General features: G+C 39.6%; 1 protein-coding gene across 1 annotated transcript; it reads right to left on the bottom strand.

Annotated features, from left to right (window-relative positions):
* Positions 1-795: 795 nt before the first annotated feature.
* On the bottom strand, positions 796-24,092 carry LRIG2 (leucine rich repeats and immunoglobulin like domains 2). The gene is made up of 18 exons (XM_062595052.1): positions 24,021-24,092; positions 17,937-18,008; positions 17,360-17,434; positions 16,729-16,863; positions 16,066-16,209; positions 15,782-15,925; positions 14,926-15,069; positions 14,563-14,706; positions 11,668-11,748; positions 10,823-10,894; positions 10,621-10,689; positions 8,454-8,617; positions 6,976-7,296; positions 5,737-6,018; positions 4,414-4,863; positions 3,748-3,897; positions 2,366-2,647; positions 796-1,726 (listed from the first exon to the last, which is right to left on the bottom strand). The coding sequence occupies exons 3-18, from the start codon at positions 17,428-17,430 to the stop codon at positions 1,497-1,499; spliced, it is 2,883 nt and encodes a 960-aa protein (XP_062451036.1). The 5' UTR covers positions 17,431-17,434; positions 17,937-18,008; positions 24,021-24,092; the 3' UTR covers positions 796-1,496.
* Positions 24,093-24,432: the final 340 nt, after the last annotated feature.

Raw genomic sequence — 24,432 nt, 5'->3', positions numbered from 1 at the left:
AAGTACTGGATTTTTCAATACAGAGCACTCTGTGCCCTATATTGTTTCATTTCTCACCTGTCAAATATTTTAACATTTTGGCCACTCTGAGTTCCAGGGAACTATTACAGAGGTCAATAGGGTAAGAATTTTTCTGACACTTTATGACAGAAAAGGACATAAGCTTTTTAAATTACCTATTTCTCCTGGCTGTGCAGAGGGAACAGAAAATCCGTATAGTATAGTGCACCAAGTATTGATCAAATGCTCTTCCAAGTTATCCAGTGCTTTCCATCATGACATTCGTTTAAGTAGTTCACTAACTCAACTCTCAGCCATAAAAATGTAGAGACCTCTCTGCAATACAGAGTACACACTCTATATACACAATACAAAAGCTTTTTAAAGATAAAAGCTGAGATAACTTGAAACATGAGGAAGTCAGAACTTGTAGATATCTAACAGTTGAGCAGAAAGAGATACCATTTTGTGTATTAGTCTTGTGTTCACTATTTACAAGAACTCCTGGAAAGTCAGATACTACATGTTAATGTAAGATCTGTTGGACATTATACTCTATTGGAAAAGATGAGTGCCTAACAGAGAGATTTAAGGACTCTCTCAACACATGATGGGCCAAACTTGGAATTCTGCTAATGTAATGAAACGGATCAACTTGCAGTCAGGTCAGCTACGCTTAATGCATATAGAGTTGTAACAACGAAATTCATTAATATCACAGTTTCACCACATATATATATAGTAGATTCACTTCTTTCCAAAGTGAAAAAAAAAAAAAAAAAAAAAAAAAAAAAAAAAAAAAAAACAGCTCTATCCCCTCAGAAACAAGCTCTCAATCCCTCAACCTCCACCGAAAATTATGGCTTGATATGCAGCTGTCAAGACTAACAGTATGATACACACTTTGGCATAAAAAAAAAATATATTTACATTACAGCCAACACATTTATATGCTTAGTGTATACAAAATATTTATAAATGCAAATTTATTTACAACTAGAGTCCATTATTCATAGGAGAAACAACCCCCAAAGTCAGACTGATAACAGACTCCAGCCAACAGTCTAAAGAACAAAAAGCTGGCCAAGAGTTTTATGCTTACAATCACTGTGGAATTCCATGAGGAGGCCCTAAACATTTGTTTTCAAGCAGACAATACAGCATGAAACTGCTATGCATTCTTGAGAGATTTTTCAAAGCATGCACTAACATAAAGGCTGTTTCCAATATCAGAAAAAACATGTTTTAATGCTATTGTTGTGGATATCACTAATCATCCATGTGTACTGTTGCACATTCCCATTTTCCAATGCACATGAATCCAAGGAAAAAAAAGAGTATGAACCATCTCCTTCTAGAGAGTCTGTCTTGGTCTAGTCAGCCTGTAATTGTAGGCATGTGTACAAAAGCATCTTTGGCCTTGGGGTTAGTCCTGAGGTAGTAAATACAAAAAGTCAGTTGATATGGATTTGTTTCCAAGACTTCATTTTAGTGCCTTATGTGGTTTCACTATGGTTCTGAATGTTCCATGTCCTATTAAAATCAAAGTTATGTTCACATAACCTGTGGCAAGGTCTGGGTGAAGCAGCTGGTTCCCGGTCACTGTCAGTAATGCCCTCACTTCGAAGAGGTCGTGAGGTCTCACAGGCTGATTGCTGATGCAGAAAATGTGAGTGAGACAGCCCCAGGTCCTTGTTTAGTCCCCATAAAGGAAGTTGAAAGGGTTCTGAGGAAGACAAATTAAAGAATGAGCAAGAATCCAAGTTCATGATGAATACACCCACATTTTAGACAGATTTGAGTCATGTGGCTTAGCAATAACTATCTTCCTGAGGTTTTCTCTGTTTCTGAGAACATTTTACTGGACACCTGCCCATTTCAGCAATCTGTTACAGTAACAAGAAACAACATACTTTATTTCACTGTGGTTTTTAAAAAAGGCTACCTGGAAGAAAGTCAATATAAAAACATCCAGTTTATAAAATTCTTTTAGAGTTCTTTGAAACTCAGCCCAACTCAAACACAAAAGTTTTATTTGGATTTCCCATGTGCAGCTTTAAATCTTGGCAAAGATGTCCTTGAAGTGTGCATGTGCAAGGAATCATATTTCATAAGCTTTAAGAAACAAGCTTCAGATTAAAAAGTGCTATCATTTTAATATCACTCTCCTCAACTCTTGGAAGTATTGGATACAGACTGCATGAGGGCCAGTTCTGCAAATAGGTAGTTAATAAGTAGATGACTTATTCCACATGCTATGGCAACTTGATGAATTAACCACGTGCCAATATAGAATGGCACAATGAGGAAGGCCAGAGCTATCAGGTAGTAAAACTCAAGAAGAGGGGGAACAGGACACACTCACCATTGATCTGCTGGGATGAGATTTTCTTCTCACTTATTCTGTCGTGGTTGACCAGGAAGACAGACATGTCTCTGTCTGCTACAAGATTATCAAGAGCACTGGTGTCGTGCTGAGTGCGTGCTGTGTATGTTTCCTTAGGCATCTGAACCATGAGATTAGAGAGAGTTTGATCAAGGGAGTCCTCTTCTGTGATGTAGGCATAAGGACAGTATTCTCGAGTCCTGGAGTAGATATTTGCATTATCATAACAGTCTGAACAAATCACCAATGGTGCTGTGCCACCTGACAAACATGATGGAAAAACAGATATTTTCTTAAAGAGAGGAACCTTGATTTCCACAGGTTCACAGTTCCAGCAGATCTAACTAACTTAGGCACCAGGCTGAAACAGTCACGCAATCAAACCAGGATGCCTCTCCACATAGGCTTACATGCTTTGAGAAGTTCACCTTTTACCAGACAAGATAGCAGCAGCTATACCTGCGCTCTGCATGTCCACAAACATCAGACCAGATGATTGAAGTGCTAACTGAGACTAGCTGTTTCTCTATTCTTTTGCTGATAGACTCTATTACCATAGGACTACAGACTGGAGGGAGAGGATCATGGGACACATGAAAAGACATATGCTGAAGGATCACTTTTCAGAGCCAGCCTGTGTAAGGACCAAATGGCTCCTCGGCATTTGAGAGGTAAAAAATAAAACTTCTATAGACTCAATGGTGAAAGCACCATGAAAATAAGTCTCTAAACAAGGTAGGCAAGTAGTATGGACCCTTGGTTACAATTGTAATAGGCAGACTAGATGTCTGGTTGAGGAAATAATGTTATTGTAAGAGCAAAAGATAGAGTAAGTCATCTTCAGAGTGAACTTCCCTTCCACCTCCATTCCAGGAACTTTTGAAATGCCAAAGGAAAGAAGCATCATAAAAAAAAATCTACCTTGACATTTAACCTAGGAATTCTCTAACACCACAACTGCCTTGCTGAACGTATCACACACACTGAAGCAAAGAGTCTCTAGACAGAGCTGTACTACTTTGGGATTCAAAGGACTGCAGTCACAACATCGATATTCAAAGGCACTCAAGGCAGATGTAGGCCCAGATGTTGCAGGAGTAAATTAAATTGTGTGCATGAAATGCAAAAGCCTTGAGAGCAGAATATAAACAAACAATGGAAAAAAACAAGAGATGCCTTTTAAGCTTGCAGCAATGAATAGAAATCTCAGGATCAACTTGAATTCTTTTCTAGAAAAAGTCACCTTTGATGTTAATATGCAGTACTACCCTGTGTTGTGCAATACTGCTGCCAGCTATGAGGACTAGAGGATGCACTGGCATCCTGCCATGCGAGTGATAACACGCGAGGGCTATGCTTACCATCTGTGCCTTTATGCACGTAGCCACTAGCTGGAGGCATAAGCTGCTGATGGCTTCCTGCTTCCGAGTTACTATAGCCTTCCTGAGGCTCTGACAGAGTTCCTTGGGAGGATAAATAACTAGGAATGTCTGCAGGTAGGTTCATCTCCTCTGCAAGGCAGAATTAACACTGATGACAAGAATGACATGTGAAGATCCCAAAGTACCACCAACCTTATTGCCCGCCTTAAAACAAATGCAATACACAGAAGTTCAACTCACACACGATTGTCTTTTTGCTACCTGAGAGATTAAAAATCTGTATAGCTAGTTCAAAACTACAGGGTCAGAACAGACATTTATGCACTTTATTCCAGGTCCTGAAAACATTTTAAAAGTTAATTCAAATACTTATTTGTTCCCAAACTTGACTGTTCTCCCTCAGTGTAAAACAAATTTAGTGTTTAAGGAATAAATGCATCATTAATATTTAAAGTCTCTAAACTTGCCTCTTTTCCCTTAACAATTAAAGAAATTAGAGCAAATCCCTGAAGACATCTGAGAAGGAAAAACATCATTCCCTCCTAAATGTTTGCCAGTTCTAAAGGAATCCAGAAATATCATCATTCTAACAGGTGTCTTAGGTTTAAAAAACAGCATTAAAAGGATGTTACTTTTGAAATTTACCTGTGTTAGTGATACTGTAATCTTCATTCTTCCTTCTCATGTGATAGATCACAATAACCCATACCAGGGAAGTTCCCACAACACAGCAAACCACAACAATAATCACAATACCAACTGTTGTCCAGCCATCTTCCTCATGGACAATGCCACTCTGGGAAGAATCACAATTTGGGGAAGCCAGGACATTTAGGTAAATATGGCCACGCTCAGTGCCCAGTGTATTGGACATTATGCATGTATACTTCCCAGCATCCTCTAGTCCAGCATCCACAATGATAAGGAGTTGATTTGCTGCAGCAAAGAAGTGCCGTTCTGTCACTGTTAAAGGTCCATCATCTTTAGTCCAGTTGAGGCGAGGGGCAGGACTGCCACCAGCTATACATTGCAAGACAGCAGTTTCACCTCTGGTTACTGTCCTGTCTTCCAGGGGCCTAACGAAGGAAGGAGTTTCTGACAATGGTGAAGAAAATAAAAACAAAAAAAAAAAAAACAGTTGTAAGATAACATCGTAGTGCAGCAACACTGTGTTTACTCCATGGGTTATAAAAAACCATGATCTTACACCCCGAAAATAAACTTGAGCAACGAAACACAGGAGTCAGGAAATCCCATGAGGTCATCTCTCCTATAGATCACTACAACAAATGAAGATACAGCAAGTGTCCTTAAAATGATTCTAGCCACATAACCCTTCTGCTTTATGTATACCAATTTGAAACTTGCATACGACTAACATCAAAAGTGTTTTCAAAAACTACTCCACTCCAGATGAAACTGTCCTTCCACTATTACTCAGCACATTTCATGTTACCTGTGACTAAATTTGTTCCAAGACAACACAAAAATTATCTAGTTTGCACTGCTGAATTGATACGTGCCCCTAAATTCTCACCTGCAAAGACCATGCTAACTTCACTGTTCACCACTTTGGCTTCTCATTGCTTCTGCCCAGCCAAATTCTAGTGTATTTTATATCTGTTCACCATCTGTGACTTAGTTTCTAAAGCTTCTCTGTTCATTAATCTTGTCAAGTGCAGCATTCAAATCCCCCAAAACCGTGCAAAGCAGTTGCTACTTTGCTGCTCCAGAGAACACCTGGCATCCTTCATTCCTTTAAAGCTGGAAGGGGGGGAGCCCTGGAGGGAAAAAGTCTTCTCTTGTTCCTTACTGCAGAATATCATCTACAGCCAGAGAGAGAGGACACTATGCTCTTTGTATTTTAATTCCATTCTTGAGGACTTAAGCCTGTTACTTACAGATAAAGTACACTACCACTGCAGAAGTGAAATGATCTACTCAAGCACAGATATGCATACTGCTTACCTAACACAGTCAGCGTGGCATTTGCTGACAAACCACCTGCAATGTTTTGTGCCATACAACTATAGATTCCCATGTCTTCTATTTTCACATTTGCAATGAAGAACACATCATCCTCGGGCATGACATGCATCCTTCTCTCTCTTGCAGCAGGGAAGTCTGTGCCACCATCTTTCTGCCAGGAGATCTGGGGAGTAGGGTGGCCCTCTGCAGCACACTCCAGGCGGGCCATAGCCCCAGTGCGGATAGTAAGATCCATAGGGGTTTTCAGGAAGGAAGGCAGTTCTGGATCAAGGAAGACATTATAGTATCAGTATTTTTAGTACTGCAGAAAAAGCAACAAAAGCCCTCTAAACACAGAGCACATCTGCAAACAAAAATCTGAGACACACCTGCAGTTCTTCCTGGTCAAGGCAGACGCTTCTGAAGAGCTGCACAAGTTCTCAGTGGTCATTTCCAATACCTACAATGTTTATTTAAAATGATCTAATGGACAAACTATCTCATGGGTAGAAGACAGTGATAAGCTTTCACCTTCTTAGGTCCTTTGTCACATTTTTTCTTCCCCTATGAAAGGGAAGGTGAATTTCCACCTTTGCAGCCAAAAATCTGTACTACTTGCTCTTGACAAACAGAGGCAACACAGGCACTTCTGCTCTCAACTATAATGATGGTGGTGGTGGCGTGTTGGGGGGGGGGTCAGTGGTTCAGTAATCTATTGACTGATGTAAACATTGTCCTCTCATCTCCCTGCTCTCAAGTCAGAATAATAGGAATTCTTCATTATGGGCTGAATACCAAGGACTTCATACTTTATTTTTTAGAGTTTCCTTCCCATCCCACAACTATTTCTAGTCAAATCTCTCCTAGCTTTGCAAGTATATAGAGAAAGTGCCTCTTTCTGATGGGACAGTAGAGGGAGCTTTTAGATTAAGAGATTTCTGCCTCCATTCAAATAGATAAAAAAACTACTTAAATTATATGAAAGTATGGGAGATACTTGCCTCCTTTCAAAGTGAAGGCGGCGGCTCTTCACCCACAAAAACAAATTACTTTTTATAGTATTGTCTGATGCTTCTAAATGCAAATTATAAATTCTTGCAAGACTGGTTTGGGCCAGCTCTAGTTGGGAACTAAGGAATCTGAACAGATTTTATAAAACAAAGTGAAAAACAGATTTTTAGCTATTTAAATAAAGATTTAGGTTAAGAGTGTTTCTTGTTTGTTACCATTACAGCTTACCATTGACTGTTAGTTTGGCTTTGTTAGAATAATTGGAGCCAAAGTGATTGGTGACGATGCATTGATATTTTCCTTCATCAGTGAAATTCACATTGAAAAGATGCAGGACAGTGGTATACTCAACAACTTCACCACTTTGCTGCTGATATCTGGCAAAATTCTCAACCTCTGCATCACACAATACTTCACTGTCTTTACGCCAGGCAGTGGACATTGGTGAATCACTGCTGCTCACAGCAGTGCAAGTCAGAGTCACATTCATGCCTCGTAGAGCAATTGTGGTCTCAGGATGTACTCTTATCTGCGGTTTAGGAAAGTTATCTGAAAATAAAAGCACTGTGATTAGCTACTTTTCTTTTCAGCATGCAGTTAGCATTGCAAGAAGAGACCCTGAAAGACAGTATAAGTAAAACACAAGCTGTGGGAACAAATATTCTGCTTGGGATGCATATATTTAGCTGTTTTCTTTTGGAAATCAAGCTATGAAAGATGACTAGAACCACAGATAGGAATATAGAATAAACACTGAGAACAGTCAATGTAAAAGCTTGGTCTCGATTAGTGTCTCATTTTCCACAACTGTCTGGAACTTGCTACACTTAGATTATACGCACAGGCCATGTTTGACCAAAAAGCCAGTGTTATTTTATGAAGGGCAGACTCTAAGCAAATGATATTTTTCAGTGTAAATATCTTAAAGATAAGTCTTTAGTTCCGTAAGTACAAAGCATAGCAAGCAAGCAGTTCAAACTATCTTATCCCACTCAAAGAGTTATTCAAACATCCAGCATTTCTGCAAAGAAATTCTTGTAAACATACGTATATATGGTTCAGTGTCATGCACCAGGGTGGTAATATTAGGACAGGGAAGTGGGTAATTGCATCACAGTTGAAATTATTAACACTGTTACCACTGAAAGAATGAAGAGAATCATGTATACATCAGGATCTACTTCCAAGTCTGCCATTAATTTCACACATCACTCTGGACAAAGAGACTCTCAGCTTTAAATCTGACAGTTCAGTAACAAGAATAAAAAGGCTTACGTCTGAGAAACAGCAGTGGCAGAGAGTAGATAAACTTTGCAGATATAGAGCCTGACAAAACATGCCAGCCTTGCTGGGTACAGACAGTCCCAATAAGGAAGTGCTAAATAGCTTTAATAAGGCAGAAGGCCTTCAGAAACAGTAAGAATGGAAACATAATCAGTTTAACAGTAATCTAAATGAAAAACAATGCAGTCTCACAGGATTGTTCCCTCAGTTTAGTTTTAGTGGTCAAATACAACAGAAAAACAGAAGAAAACAAACAGAAAGAAACCTAAAACCCTAAGGCAGACCAAAACGTACAAAATCTCATACATGCATTATGGCCAAGACCAAGCACGTCTTGCACTGCTACAGCTTGGTTTCAGAAAGGTACTTGTGGAGATTTGTGTCACAATGTTTTTGTATCAAAAATGATTAAAAATACAAACCACAGACAAAGTCATCAGGGTCCACACTGAGCAGGCTTTGTCCTGCTAACCATTCAGGGTGAGCACAGCTAACATCTACGGCCTGCTGCAAGTGGCTGTCAGTGAGCCACTGTGGTAGCCATTTCAACTGGCAATCACAAAGCAAGCTGCTAGTGTTTAAAATCCTGCAGAAACAAGGCAAAACAAAAGAGTGGTTAAAGTTTATTTATTTCACATTCCCACATGTGATTTCATTCATTACAAAACTTTAAAAGCATACACTTTCAGAAATCACAACTTCTATGTCTATAGGTCTTTATTACACAGTTAGTTATACATGCTATAAACAGTCCAAAATACAGTTTTGTATCAGCATTAAAAAAAGCTTCTGAGGAAAATTACATTGTATTTTTAATTTTGAAACAAAGTATTATGCATGTCTTTACAAGTACCTCATTCCTCTTTAACGCAGTTAAAAAACCCATACAACACTGCAGGGCAGCTCCATCTCTCATACTAGGTATTTGCCACTACTTCGTGGCTGTAAGCCTCAAAACTCATTTTCATGCCAGCTAATATTTAAGAATGAAAATGAGCTGTCTTGCATAGGTACTATTGCAGATGTTTTCTTCTCTGCTCCACAAAAACAATGAGGAAGGAAGATGGGAAATATTGATGGGTCACTTCTTCCTTAGTGTATGCTTTCAAAGTATCCTAAATCTTACATATAACTACTACTGACTAGAGAACAAGTCTAGTATTTTAGCAAGGAGTGATCTAACACTTATATGAATCCAGTAGATCTAGAGTGAGAGAAAAGAGGGGCATGCAGACAAGCCAAGATTCCATCCTGCCATTTTCCCATACATACTGCTGATGCCTCATTTGTAATATACATAAGAGAAGGCAATGAAAGTCTTTTGTCTTTAGCACCTAAAATGCATCTCATCACCTTCTTCACATTGGCAGAGGTTAACTAATTGGACAACAGTGTTAAAACAGTGTTAAAACAAACTATATGATGTTCAGAAACCTTATCTCATAGAAAGGACTGTGTTACTCAGATTAGTCTTGGGTATGAAGGTCACTTCACATTATAATACTTTACACACGTGAAGATCACAAGAGGCTCTAGCAGTTTTAGTATCTATTGAGCAAGTAAAAATTCTTGTCTAGCCCTGAAATATATTATAAGGCCCTTCCCTAGCCCAAAAATGGAAGGCAAAACAGAGGGCTCACTAAACTCCCCTAAAGATCCCTGATCAAACATGGTTTTTGTTCATTGGTTACATGCCAGTGTACGTCAAGTTTAACTCATTCGAACCAAAGCCTCAGCCACTTTCATTGACCAGATATCAAGTCTGAGCAAGTATAGATTTTATTCTGGAGGAAAGAAGGTTCATGTGGACACAGAGAAGTTAGTGTTTTCATGTTTTAGTGTTAAAGGGGTCATCTGAAAAGCCAGGATTTGTTTTAAAGCAGGAGAACTGTACAAAAAGGTACGTTATTTATCGTAACAGTCCCATGGCTAACTGGCGCTAGCAGGAGACACAAAGTCTGTTCTGAGTTGAAAAAAGAGCATTATCCTTTCTTGAAATACTTACAGAGCATCAAAGCTAGTTTCTCATCATTCAAAAGTATTTTCTAATCTCTCATTTCAGGTACCACTGTTTTCCACCTATTTTACAGCAACATGTACTTCAATACACATTTCTGTCAGTTAGAGAAGGCTGCAATGTTTAGTCCCATGCCATATATGACACTATCAAACCAGCAGAAACAGTTTTCCATACAGCTGTAAAGCCAGCTAGAGACCCTGACACCAGCCACATTAGCATGCAGGGTAAACATTTAGCTGTACTTTTACTGATCACGACACTACTTCAAAAACACAGTACTCGCTCAGGTGATCTCTTGAAATATCTCCAATACAAAAACGTAAGACAAGAAAAACCTATGGTTTAGCATGGCAAGAAAATTTATTTTCTATTATCTGTAATTAAGAAAGTTGAGGTGCAGATCTTAGTAAACTTTAGATCAAAATATGTATCCTGTCACTGACTTTTATTCAGTAGTTTATTAACATAGCTTTAAATAGTTCATGATGAAAATAGGATGCACTTTAGTCAGCTTCAGTCAATCTTAAAGGGATAAAATAGAACTAACTAAAGAACCAATGTGAACTTACAGCTCCTTCAGATGTGCCTGGGCAAATGCGTTTTCTTGGATGGACATTACTGCATTGTTGCTTAAATCTCTGTAAGTTAAGCAAAGAGAAGCACAATGCTTGATTTCATATACTATCATCAGACAGTCAGATCCTTGAAAGTCTGAGAGGAAATACAAAAGTGAAGTAAATAACTAGAAGCTGTACAAAGCAAAGTACTTACAAATGTTGAAGTCCTTCAAGACCAGAGAATGCTTTCTTCGTAATTGACTTAATCTGGTTTCCTTGTAAGATTCTGAAAGATAACCCCCCAAACCCCAAAAACAGACTGAACATCAATAGTTGTTGAATTTATTCTTTAACTCGTGTTTTCTAATTCTAGCTGAGCTAAAAGATCAAATACTATTTTTTGAGCTTAAAGGCTCAAAGAATATTCATATGAATAGGTTTTTTTCCATTCTTTACAGATTTAGATTAGAGATGGGTCAGGGGATCAATTTATGCTAGCAGAACAAGCCACTGATAGGTAGAACTTGGAACAGAGCAATAACCTCATCATACCAATCTGCCACAATCACATTAGTTCCTGAGACTGCACCCTCATACCAAGCTCCCAGTATTAAGTGGTATCTGCAGTTCCACAGGATGGCATACCTTCCTACAAAGCACACAGTCCTACATGAAGAATGCATAGCTGAAGTACTTAAAAGCTATTAATTCACTGCTGTTTTGGATTTGGTGAAGAAGTTTTTCTCTTTTTGAGAAGGCATGAATTTTAACTAAACTAAACAAGCATTAAAAGCAACAACCATCACATAGAACGACCGGGCTATTTGATTAAAAAAAAAAAAAAAAATGCAGGGAAATACTCATGCTTAACTACTTCCAAGTGGTCCTGTCAGTGATCCAGTCCTACACAGACTCAAAGCTACCGGACACAGAACCCTAGCCTCTACAGAGAGGCCTAGCACAGAAGGGGTAACACACTGAATACGACTGCCAACTCACTTCCCCTCTAATTCCACCTGCCTGGGAAATACTGTCATTTCAATGATTTGTAATACATACAGTTTATCAAGTCTGCTGAGTCCTGCAAAGGCTTCATTTGTATCTTCTATGGCCCATGAGATCTCATTGTTCCGCAAATCCCTGTAGGAGTAGAAAAGTCCTCTTAAAAGCCTTTCAACATCATCATGACCACTGCCAGCAGTTAATTAGGGATGAGAATTTATTGTTACATATGCCCAGTATGGTGCTCTAGGTCAGTGTTACTTGAAAGGTCTCAAATTTTTATATAACTAAACTTGTCAGGAGATGGATATTCCATTTTAGGAATGCAAGGGAAAACAGAACTGTTCAAAATCAGTACCTCAGACTGAACCACAAACAAATCCTGAAGTACATCATCTTAATGTGGTATTTAAGGAAAGACACAGTCTGACTAGCAACTGTCATGTGATGGACTATTTACCAGAAGCTAGGAAAAACTCCTGAAGCAAGTCAGTTCTTGAAAGTGAACTAACCAATATACTAGCAGCATTAACCTTCCCGAGTAACAGGCTTAAAATAGCATTAGCATATTAAGAGATTACACACAGGTTATAGTGTAAGACTGTCAGGAACAAAGTAGTAGATTTCAGAATGAAGTTGTTTTTCTGCTCACAAATCTTGTTACCAGCTAATGGGATTTCTGTCTGACCTCTGCACAGCACTTCTGCCCCTCACAAAGAACAGCAGACTAAACAGCATAAGCAGTATAGCAATATGGTTTGGAAAGAATTACATGTTTTTTTGAGAGATTGAGATAAAATGTAGCAGCATTTTTAGCCTGAAAGAAATAGATTGAGTGAACAGTTTTCTTTAGAGCTATAGTTTTAGTCTGTTTTAACACCATGATGCATAGCAGTATTTGCAACCATCAGTGTGTTTAAAGAAAGATACACTGATGAAAAATAAGATATAGTGCATTTTAGTAGATATTACATGTATCAGCTTGACAGAGCTCCAAAAAAGTCAACTGCCACAGAAAGCTATCTACATATACAGACAGTATATGTATTCTTCAAACACTTCTTTCCTGGTGCATCTTTCCATCATTAGCACAATCTACTTTCCCCTTCGTGAGACTACAAATTGCATGGATTACCATCCTGAAGGACATCAGAAATCAACCTCCAGGATGCTGTCAGTGGTAACGCATCATTTGCTTGTTTTTCTTACTTGTAAATACCGAAGTCTTTTCTTAAGGCCCTGCAGCAGTCATTTCCACAATTAAGATATATAATTTAAAATTTAGGACAAATAAGGAGAAGAGTGCTCATAATGGAATTATTTGATGTCACTTATGAGAAATGAGCCAACACAGCCTTGACACTTGCTCACACTAAGTATTTTCCTCCATTAAGCATTATTCAAGTTAAGAAACTCAACGTGGATATGATCTAATGTCAAAAATGACCACACGAGTAATATACTAAACTTACTTCCAGATTGTTAGATCTCAGGACTGGAAACTAGTTTCTAAAATTCTCTTTACGTTTGCTTCAAAATTTCAGATTATGAATACTGGAGTGGTATCAATGCTGAGTTATTCACAAGTAGGTAGAAACGCCATACATGAAGTAAACACAGTGGCAAGATTTTAATCTTCAAAGTTTCAGTGCTATTCTTAGATACACCTTTAATCCTACTTTGCTCTTATTAGCTTGTAGCTTATATACACAGTTTCTACAGCAGCTTGCTCTAATTCTCCTTTAAAGTTACCTTGCAGAATAGTGGTAAGAACTGAACATAGAGACAATTATGTCAACTGCCTTAACACTGAAACAACCAGAACTGTAGTACAGACAACAATGGAAATAATCTGACAGCTACACAACATATCTTGGTGTCTGAAGTATTTATACACTCACATTACTCAGACCACTTAACAAAAAGCGTGAGCAACCCAAAAGAAAAGCCCCTCATTGTGTGAGGCAAGGAGTTTGCTCCTCACGCTTGGCTAGACACGAATGCCTGGAGCCCTGTTAATCACCACTGCCCTCAGTCCTGCACATTCCAACTCTGAAGCAAAATGGCCAGACTCTCCACTGTTTGATGCCCCTGAAGAGCCCAGCAAAACCTACTAATTAATCTGCTCTTGTTCTTTTTCATGCTACTCTAAATCTAAGAAATTAGTTTTAATTATTTCATTAAAAGGTTGCATTATGGTTAACAGAATATGACTGCTTACATAAGTCTCTCTCAGTTTGCTTATTTAAGCATTTATTTAATGAACTGACAGAGGGGTTATAAACTTTCACTCCTTTCTCAACTATCATAGACTAGGATATTACAAGTGTTCACATCTACCTAGGACTTTTTTTTAAAAAAAAAAAAAAAAAAGAACTAGGATTGAATCTTCTCTTATCAGAAATATCAAACAGGTTACAGCTGCTAGCAAAGGTCTTGGCAAATACAGAGCTGTCTCTCCGATAGCAAGTATTTCTATACCTTTCCTCTATACTATGCCTGTGACTTCAGCATGCAAATGGGGTGGGCAAAACAATACCTCCTGTGACTCGCAGTATTCAGTTTGGTTTCTTAGGTTCCAATCCTAACACAACCATGAGGAAGAAAGCGAGGTCTGTACTGACAACTCATCTCTTGCATTTACACAAGCTGACAATCCATACCTTCTCAGAACTGGTATGACATGCACTGAGTACTCAAGGTCATCAAGTCGCTCTTACATCACCACTAAAATTAAATGGTTGGTTTGTTTCAACTATGTCAGGATTCTATCATCTTTATAGACCAAAAATAATCAGCTCTGCTATACCTGAAGGCAGGACAGCAATACAGCAAGTGTCAAAACACTGATCTTACTTAGGCTTGCACAGTGCAATATTCATTGTCTTACTTGCAAAAGCTTTGCCGCATTGAATCAAATGAGGTTTTTAACTAAAAGTTTTCAGTACTTACAAGGTTCGAAGATTTGTCAGTCCTCTGAACACACCATCAGCAATGTGACTAACTCGGTTGTCACCCAGGTTTAGTTTCTCCAACAAACCAAGTCCCACAAAGGCAAACTCCCTGAGGCGAGTCAGCTGGTTGTATGATAAGTCTCTAGAAATATTGAACATATACTTTAAAGGCAAGCAAGGGGGATTAACTATGAAGACACTATCAAACAGGAAACCTTGATTAATTTCTAACAGAACACTTACAGGCCTAATAAGTAAACGGAGCATTTTCTTCAGTAATTCATTCTTCCTATATATGTGCTCTCTAATCTGTTATTCATAATGTTACAAAATCCCCACTGAAATTCCGCCCAGGACTTACAGTTCTGAAAGTCTTTGGCAGAACTCCCACGCATCTGGGCTGATCCTGGTAATGGCATTCTGGCTAATGTAGAGTTGTTGTAATGTTCGCAGACCATAAAGCCAGCCCTTGTTTACTTCTGTTAAGTTATTATGTTCCAGTTCTCTAAGGAATTAGAAGGAAAAACACTTGCCAAATAGACAATCAATGAAACTCACATTTACAGAATTTGTGGATCCCAAAATGATTTACTAAGATTAAATCCTACAGAATCTGAAACACATGATTTACTCATTCCACAGGAACCAAATGAACAAGCATGTACAAAAAGAAAGCAACGCATTACTACTCTGATCCAGTGGCAGAACTGAAACTGTGGCCATTTACTCTCAAATGGAAACGTTTCAGTTCTCAAAGATTATTTATTTTTTTAAAAAAAATCTTTTGCTAAGAGTGCATGGCACATGCCTATGCTACGTCAGAATCACACAATAAAGAATTGTCCCATGTTATGGTGAGTGCATATGCTTTCTTACAAAGCACTAAGTTTAGAATACTCCCGTATTAGGTCTCCTACTGGTACCAAAGTGCAAAAGCAGATCAACAAAGCACACAAAGTCAGAGAACTGACAAAACATCTTCACAAAACTGCAAAAAGACTAAACCAAAGCATCATCAAGGAAAAAGAAGCCTGGGGAGAGAGACAGTATCTCTCTACCTCTAAAGTTTCCAGACACATAAAATATGGAAAAATACTGATCTGTAAACTAATTTTGTCATCTACATTTTAGTAGAGCTTAGATATTAGGGAAGCCATACAGGAAATTACCTCCACAGCTAAGTTCCTAAAAGAAATTCCATGATTAGGCATACTTACAACTCTTCTATATTATTCAGGCCAAAGAACGCTCCATCCATCAATCTGCTAATCCCATTGCGCTGCATTTTTAATGATTTTAAGGATTCCAGGCCTTGGAATGTAAGACTTTCCACTATTTTAATACGGTTCCTTTTCAGTTCCCTTAAATAAAGATGACAATCAAATATTAAGACATCTTTTGATAAGCAACACTGTGACTATTAAGAACACATACTGTGGAGAGCAATACAGCTATAAACACTATCTTTTTAAGCTTCTAAAATTCTAGAAGTGCTACTTACAGAAACTGCACATGAGGTAATTTGAAGATCTTTGGTGGAATAACACTAATTCTATTTCTGTTTAGCTTTACCACCATTAGAGAGTTAGATAAGTTATCAAGACAGCCTGCTTCTAGGGTAGTTATTCTGTTGTTGCTCAGATTCCTAGGAAAATAAGAGGAAAAGCAACTTTTCAGAACAAAGAATATTAACAAAATTGCACAAGAACTACTACAAGCAACTAATTTTTAATACTCAGGTTCCTTGTGAAGCCACATCAGAAATCAAAATTCTGGTACCCTAAAGTAAACTATTTTTCCCTACAGGAATCACTGGTAGGCGCTGATTTTTACTGCATGTCCATGCTTCCATTAGGCATGGTTAAGATAGTGTCAACAGTGATCTACTCAAGATAAGGAAAAATCTCATTCTATGTCCCTGCTGGCTGAAATACTATCACTTTGACATCAGCACTCATTGTTTTCAACACTATCCGAGAAAACATGATACAGACTTGGTATTAGAAGTATTTTATTCTAAGCATATTTGCAGCTACCATGAGCACTGCTACCAGTTCAAACCCTTCCAGCAATACCTATAATAAGTAACTTGAAGTAGATGAGGCCTTCAACATTACCGCTTTGGAGCCAGGAACCCCAGACATAATGGATCACTCATACTTACAGGTACTTCAATTGCATCCGTGGGAAAGAAGAAGTTTTAATTTCTGAGATTAGATTAGAACTAAGATCTAGATTCTCCAGAGAAAGGTAAACTTGCAGTTGCTCAGCATTTATTTCTGGAATTGTATTATGCACCCTGAAAGATACCAGGAAATACGATTGTCAAAACATCCCATCCTTCAATTTGTATATTTAAAACAACTACAAGGTTCTGAGCATTAACATTATTAGTGTTTCTCTTGAATGGGAAATGTAGCATATACTTCAGTGTTCATAAGACAATACTGAAAACCCGGGATCTATTTGCCATCTTAACATATGAATAGATTTAAGTTCTCAGGCATGCAATTGGGCTGTTCCTTATGGGACTGTCATGCCTAGACCACCTCCCTCCCCTTCAAAACTGCTCATCTTGGTTGACTGCATTTTAGCAGCAATATAGGGCTACTGGATTGTCCAACTGATTTGTATTTCTTTAAAGAGTGCTCACATATTCCCTGAAGCACTTTACGCAAACAGTATTCTAAGATAAAATAAGTTATGGTTCCCTGCAACTTGATAGCAAAATTCTAATAATATTTTCCCACTTGCTGAAGAAAAAGCAGAAAAAAGGTAGACAAACTATTGCTTACAATGAGAGAAGAGTTATATTAGAAGTTGTTTCTCCAAAGTACGGAATTTCACTTAGCTCATTGTAATTCATTTTCCTAAAAAAAATAAAATAAAAATCTTTATTAGCACTTCAAAGAGGAGAAAAACCCTACTCAACAAAGCAGAATTAACCCATATTGTAAATTTTAACAATTCCATTTCGGCAACTATTACGTGTTATTAACATAACAAACTCCTTAAAAGCTTGTTTAAATACTAATAATTTGAAAAATTTTTATAATGAAGCACATCTCTTTACCATGAAAAATGGATATCATTACTTCTGTTCAACATAGCCATAGTCAAAACAAGCAGAACTTTCATTTCTTTTAAAAACAGTTGTCTTCTATCAAAAAGCTTTCTGTACACGGAACAGGAGAGCTTTACATAAAATACATTGCCAACATAGCGCATCCATTTTTAATTTATCAGCACTGGATATTTCTGAAAATCAGACTAGATATCTAGGCATGCATTAAGGGTCAAAATTTTAAAATGTATTAACTAGAATTTTGGAGGAAATCTTTTCTACTGAGTTTACCATAAACAATAACTTACACTTCTTGTAGCGTGTGAGCAGACAAATCAATGCTCCAGTTAGATGACAGTAAATGATTATGACTTAAATCCCTAGAGAACAACAAAATAAGAAGTTATTCTAGTTTCTTTATTAAAAAAAAGTACACTTTGCGCATCTATGCAACCTAAAAAAAGAGAAGTCTTAATCCATGTTTTTGATACACACAATTTCTCTGTTATTAAAATGAAAAAGTTGTTTCTACCTTGTTCTACTGGTCACTTAGAGAAAAACATCTATTTCTCTGTTTTAATTAAGCAACTTGGTTAAAAAGGCTTTTTGAAAGAAAGATCATACCTGTGAGGAACATTTTCCCTTTAAATCACAGGTCTAACTGCAATATTTACAGTATCTCAAAAAAGAAAAATTTTCCAGGGGTGTGAAAATAATCTCTTACAAAATGCCTGTTATTGAAGTGCTTTCTGTAACTACAATCCTCAATTTCTCAGTGCTTCTGAAAGAAGCTGACTAGTTAAGGCAGGCTTGTTTTAAAGGAACAGCACACACACACAATGACCAACAAGCTAGAGGAGAGAAACATGAGGCTGAGAGACTAAAGAAGGGATGCCTTAGCTCCAGTTGCTTTTACTTATACGAAACAAAGGTGGGAATTGGGTTGTTTCAATGAGCAAAAATGTGGTCAAGTCTGTTTTTAATGCCTATAATGGATATTGATGTTACTCCAATCGCTTAAATTTTGAAGAAGCATTTTGCTTTTGCCTCAAACTTTGTGTGTCAGTTTTTACAGGAAAAAAATGAGTACATTTCTGTAGGCTAACTCTTTGAGTATGAACTATCTCTATTTGTGATATGAATCAAAAGATGACCAAAACATTTCAGGTTTTTGATGGAAACCTGATTCTTGCCTTTCCTGTGCACAGAGACAGATGTCACTCCGTAAGGTTAATAAACCAATCATGGCAAATGCATTTCTAGCACTAGTCCAGAACAAATAAACCCCAGAAAGCTTGTGCTAACCCAAGCATGGCATGTTAGAACAGAACTGGCACCAATAATGAGGTTTTGGAACAGTACTGACAACCTCACCATCATGAGTAAGCTTTTGACAGGTGCAGGTATATTCAAACATTGCCTATTAAATCAGAATATCTAGTTGTGCCTGCCTTTAGTAAGACATCATACTTTACACTCTATTTTTACTTCTAATATCATGGATAAAGCCATAAGTTATTTTCAGCTACAGCTGCTCATCTTGTGATGAGTTCCCCTCCCACATCACTTGTGTCACTATTTCTCTTAAATGACTACAGAAGGAACACATTATATATTTATTACAGCTAATTTTGAGACCATCAGGAGGGGTTGTAGTTACGCTGACTCAGAGACTCAAAGTTATTCTTAACAAAACTATCATGTAATCAATCAGAAAATATTAAAATACAATCAGGCATAGTCAAAAATACTTCCATTGAAAGCCAGGCTCAGATCACCCCATCATCTGAGCTCAGTTGGTGAGAGTGTGGTGCTGCTAATGCCAAGGTCATGGGTTCAATCCCCATATGGGCTTCGCTGAGGGTTGAATGAGATGATCTTCCAACCTTACCATTCTATGATTCTATATTGTCTGTTTCAGGACTAAATTTGGGGCCTACAGTCAATTTCAAGCAAATTTGACTGTTGAATCTGTACAGATATGAAGCTCCTCCAAAAACAGTAACTAGGTGCAGAAAAGGAATTCCATTAGTGCCTCAGCAGAAGAAAGGGTTACAGTGCAAGTTTAGTCATTCCTGGGTACCAGAAGGTGTCTATAGGTGGGTATTAACAAGATCACAAGAACCCTCAATACAGAGCAAGGTATTTACAGATAACCAGAAGACAGCTTCAGCAGAACCTGATTCTGTTCATTCCAGTGCTTATGGAATGACTTTATACTTCTGGGCTGTAAGTCCAAAATCTGCTGGGAGAGGAAGAGCACTTGACACACTATTTGTAGTGAACTTCTCAGGCATGCCAATAAAGATACAGCTGTAGAAATGAATTACTAAAATCTTGGGTGTCATGGCAAGTCAGGTGGCTGTTAAATGTATATGTATAACTTAAATCTTGATGTAATTAAAAGAATACAACAGCAAACACAGGCTTGCAAGCAACAATTCTTTTCTACAATAAAGAGAATCTAAAGAGAAGAACAATGCACAAGCAGTCACTGAACATTATTCTGCAGACCTGTTTTGTAGTAACTAAGCCAATTCTAAACACCAGTAACGCAAAGGGTCCTGGACATCCTGCAGGCGCCGTGGCCTAGCACCAGCCTGGCTCCCAGAGGCCAGGCATAGAGTGTGTGCGTGTGTGTGTGGGGGGGGGGGGGGGGGGAGGAGGCTGCTCCTCTGATCTCCAGAGTCAGATTAATATTAACATTATTGAAAACCTGATTTTCTAAGGCTTTCAGGAGGAAGACAATGGTTCCTACCACGTCAGGCTGTGAAAAATAACAGCTACAAGTGATATCAGAACTGACTTAGGAAAATGTGTAATTAAAAAGAAAAAGCTATTTGCAACATTCAACATGAGATGAACAAATGCTGAACTTCCCAGATTTCTATTATTTTCTAACGGCATGAGATATGTTTTACAATCTACTGGCTAACAAAGCTGCTGAAAGCTGCTTCCTTAGTAGTACCTTATCTCCAAATACTAGTCTGCAGCAGGAGGAAGGAAAAAAAAGATACTTTTCCAGTCAGCAGCTACTAAGAAGCCATTTCTCATTGTATATGGTGTTAGAACCGAGGAGATGACCAAGGGACACTCCACTGTAGAAAAATCTTTCACCAAAAGAGTTAAAGAACAAACGTACTTTATTTCTTGTGCTCTGACAAACTGCTAAATATTGACTTCAGTCTTACTATTTCCTTTCCTTGCAGTAGTTTCTTGGCATCTGCAGAGAACTGTTTATAACAAGCTCTGGACTCAGGCCATTAGAAACTTTAGAAACAGAAACCTGGAAATTCAGTTATCACAGAAATATATGCTAATTTCTATTAAGTGCTAAGTTAGGTACTTCTAACTGAGACTACTAGATCATTACCTCTGTACCTCTAAGACCACCAAAGTTTGTAGAGAAAGCAATGTATCTCACCAAATCCCTCCAGTATTCACCTTACTCAATGGCTCAAGAAGCTTTAATACAGCAATAGCAAAAAGTTCAAGTCAATTCCTGGCTTCAAGAAAACACGAAATTTAAAGTTCTACATGTTTCCTATACTTACTGAAAATTTGCAGTTCACACTTAGAACCAGTGACATAAAAGCCACAGTTCAGTTACAAATGACAAAACAAAACAACATTTTAATTCTCCTGAGATTTAATTGGGTCACTATGCTAATTCAGCATCCTTATTCTTTTAAGGTAGTTTTTCAGCATGGCACTGCATAATGTCAGCCTCAGAGAAAAATGCCAGTATATAGGATCTTGCTCAGTGAAAAAAAAACTCATCAGGAACAGGAGCTGAGAGAAGAATTGTTTCTCTTTAAATATGGTCACTGGGGAAAAGAAACACCCTTTCCTACCACTATTGTGCTGCAGGAGCAAAGGGTGGACTAGAAACTAGAGTCTCCTTTTTCCAAAGTTTTGTCTTCACGTGATCACGGAACTACAAGCTACAGAGCAAATGGGTAGTGCTGCATCCTCCTTGCTTGGCTGCATGTGGGGTTCATCCCCTCTACACACCACTGCCTGAAAACCACAGGTAGACTGACTGATCACTAGATACAAAGCGAAGTACACAGTCTGATTTTCTCTGTTTAGAGATCATCCAGTTATACAGCTAGAACTTCTATTTTCATGCAGAGCAAAACACAATTTCCTTGTCTTGAAAAAAAGCCAAAACCCAAGGGTCCCTGCCATTTTAAAAGCACTTGGATTTTTACTGTGAAGTCCATGTTATGCAAGATGCAGAGCAAATGTGTAAACTATATTTTAGAGATTCATCTAAAAAACATCTAAACATCCATTTTCAGCTGAACTAATATTCATCTGTTAAGCACTCAAAACAGAATGCACACATCAAGTTGAGTAGAATCATAGACTTAGTAGTTAGTCCTGAAGTTTCTCAATTCAGAGAGCACAACTGAGCACAACCACTTACTCCATTTCCCTTATCTCTGTGCTGACACAGGTGTCGATGTGGCAACACAATGAACCATTTGAGCCAAAAAATACATAAGCTAACCAAAAAGCCCTGTTGTGAATGGATCTGGCTGAACTAATTAACTAATGCCTAATCTACTTTTACTCACTATTTCCCCAGCTACCAGGATATATAAACACACCTTCAGGCACTAGGATACTACTGGAAGGCAGCAACCATGAGCATCATGCCACTCCTCCCCCGCCCCAAGATGACTGTCCCACAAGCAGGGCTTGTGCTCTTTGTTCTAAAGTACATAACCTTAAGAAAAAATAGGCATAACAAAAAACATTTGCTGGCATACAGACTTCCCTACCCTCTTTCACTGCTCCCTAGATTATCCACAAGTCATACATAAGTTAACAGAAGAATTGAAGTTAGGGGTTGTCTGAATACTTCCATCATGAATAAAGAGTTCTGAAGGTTCTTTTTTGGTCATTGGAAAAAAAAATGCTGGAAGCATCACCTGCAAGTAGCTTGGAAGAATTACAAAAACCAAGAACTTTCAATTCTCAAAGTTAGGTGAAATGGTTTCACAGAACTGAAGAGGGGAAAAATATATCAGGGATTTTGTCATGTGAGAAAAATTAAGTTTTGAGTGGGTCTAAACAGCTTTTAAGCATTATAGCTTGTTTAGATTCAGAACTTTTAGAGCTGTCTTAGTGAAGGAAAAATGTCAGCTCCCCCACAAGCTGTGTGCGCCAAAATCTTGAAAGCCACAACAGAGAACATGCACTTAATTATTGTTTGCCACATATGTCAGATTGCATAACCTAGCATAGCAGCCAACACCACTTCTTCCCACTGCATTTTGCGCCAAGCAATCTTAAACACACCCTCTATCTGCCTATAGAAAGGGGCAAGTATTTTTGAAGATTGAAAACCTGCTCTCCCTAAATACCACAGAGACCATTTTGTTTATTAGCCACCTGATGAACTTCCAGCTCACTTTTCCAGGGACTGACATCTTCCTTGACAAGCGCTGAAGTTAGCATAGTCTCATATGTTTCTATCCATGGAATACTTTACAGGACAAATTAGTAGTATTTCTCTGCTGACATATATTTTCTCTTACTCGTTTCCAATTGCTTACCACAGGGAAGAGCTACAAAAGGGGCAAGAAGCTGATGTTTCTTCCTCAGACGTGCTCAGTGTTTTTTATAGGGATCAGACTCTCAGTCCCTGCTTTCGAGAATATCATTTCTCATCTTTGACAACTAAAGGAATTCTTGGATTTAACTAAATATTGGTTTATGCACTTCTGCTGTCTTCCAAATAGACCCCTTTTTCTTAGTCTAGAATATTGTTATTTCAGTCTAAAACAACTATCTACTGGCAAACATGGTAATTTGTTCCAGTAGGGCCTGAGCATTAATCTGCACGCAGGAGCGTATTTTTTGGATCCTTCATCCAAAAAGGAAGCGGATCCATGTGTTTGGAAGGATCCTTCATCCTTCAACACCTTTCCACTCGAGCGAATCGCAGCCGAAGGTGACGGGAGCAGGAGCGCCAGCGTAGCGGCCAGGGAGGGAGAGGGGCCCTGCGCCTCACTCCGCCTGAACGTTATTCAGCGCGTGGGCTCCGCAAGCTCGCGGGGGCTCTGGCTCGCTTTTAAAATACAAAAGAGAGGAAATACCGGGGGGAAAGGGGGAGGACACGGCTGTTTCCCTGAGGGGAGGCGGGAGCCACGGGACAGGGCAGAGCGGAGCTCGGGCCCGACCCCCCCGCGCCCCCGCTGCTCCGCGGCCTCACCGCCGCGCGCCGAGGCAAAGCAAACGGGGAAACCGCGACCCGGCGGCCGCCGCCCCCGCTACCCCCGGCCCGGCCGAGAGGCCGCGGCCCGCGCGGGGCCCGCGCCGCCGCCGCCCGCTAGGCCGCGGCCCGCGCCGCCCCCGCGCCGCGCCGCGCGCTCACTCACAGGCCCGTGGTGCCGGCAGGCAGCGGCGGGATCCTCCGCGGGCCCGGCCCGCCGGGCAGCCGGCGGCGGCTGCAGTCCAGCAGGCCGCGGCGGCAGGAGCAGGGCGCGGCGCAGGGCGCGGCGGCGGCCCGCGCCCACAGCGCCGCCGCCGCCAGCAGCACCAGCAGGGCCCGCGGCGGCGGCGGCCCGCGGGCGGCCCGCGCGCCCGGCCCCGCTCCCCGCATCCCCGGCCGGCCCGGCCCGGCCCCACGCCGCCCGCCCGGCGCGGCCTGGCCCGGCCCGGCGCGGCCCGCGGCGCCACCCGCCCAGCGCCGCTCCGCGCCACCTCAGCGCGCAGCAGGGGCGGGGCCGCCACTGGCCACGCCCCCGAGAGCGCGGCGCGCGGGCGGGGCTCGCACCGCACCGCCCTCGC

Source organism: Rhea pennata, chromosome 25, assembly GCF_028389875.1.
Source record: "Rhea pennata isolate bPtePen1 chromosome 25, bPtePen1.pri, whole genome shotgun sequence".
Taxonomy (NCBI): domain Eukaryota; kingdom Metazoa; phylum Chordata; class Aves; order Rheiformes; family Rheidae; genus Rhea; species Rhea pennata.
The sequence above is the reverse complement of the archived record's forward strand: the minus strand, read 5'-3'. Positions and strand labels throughout refer to the sequence as shown.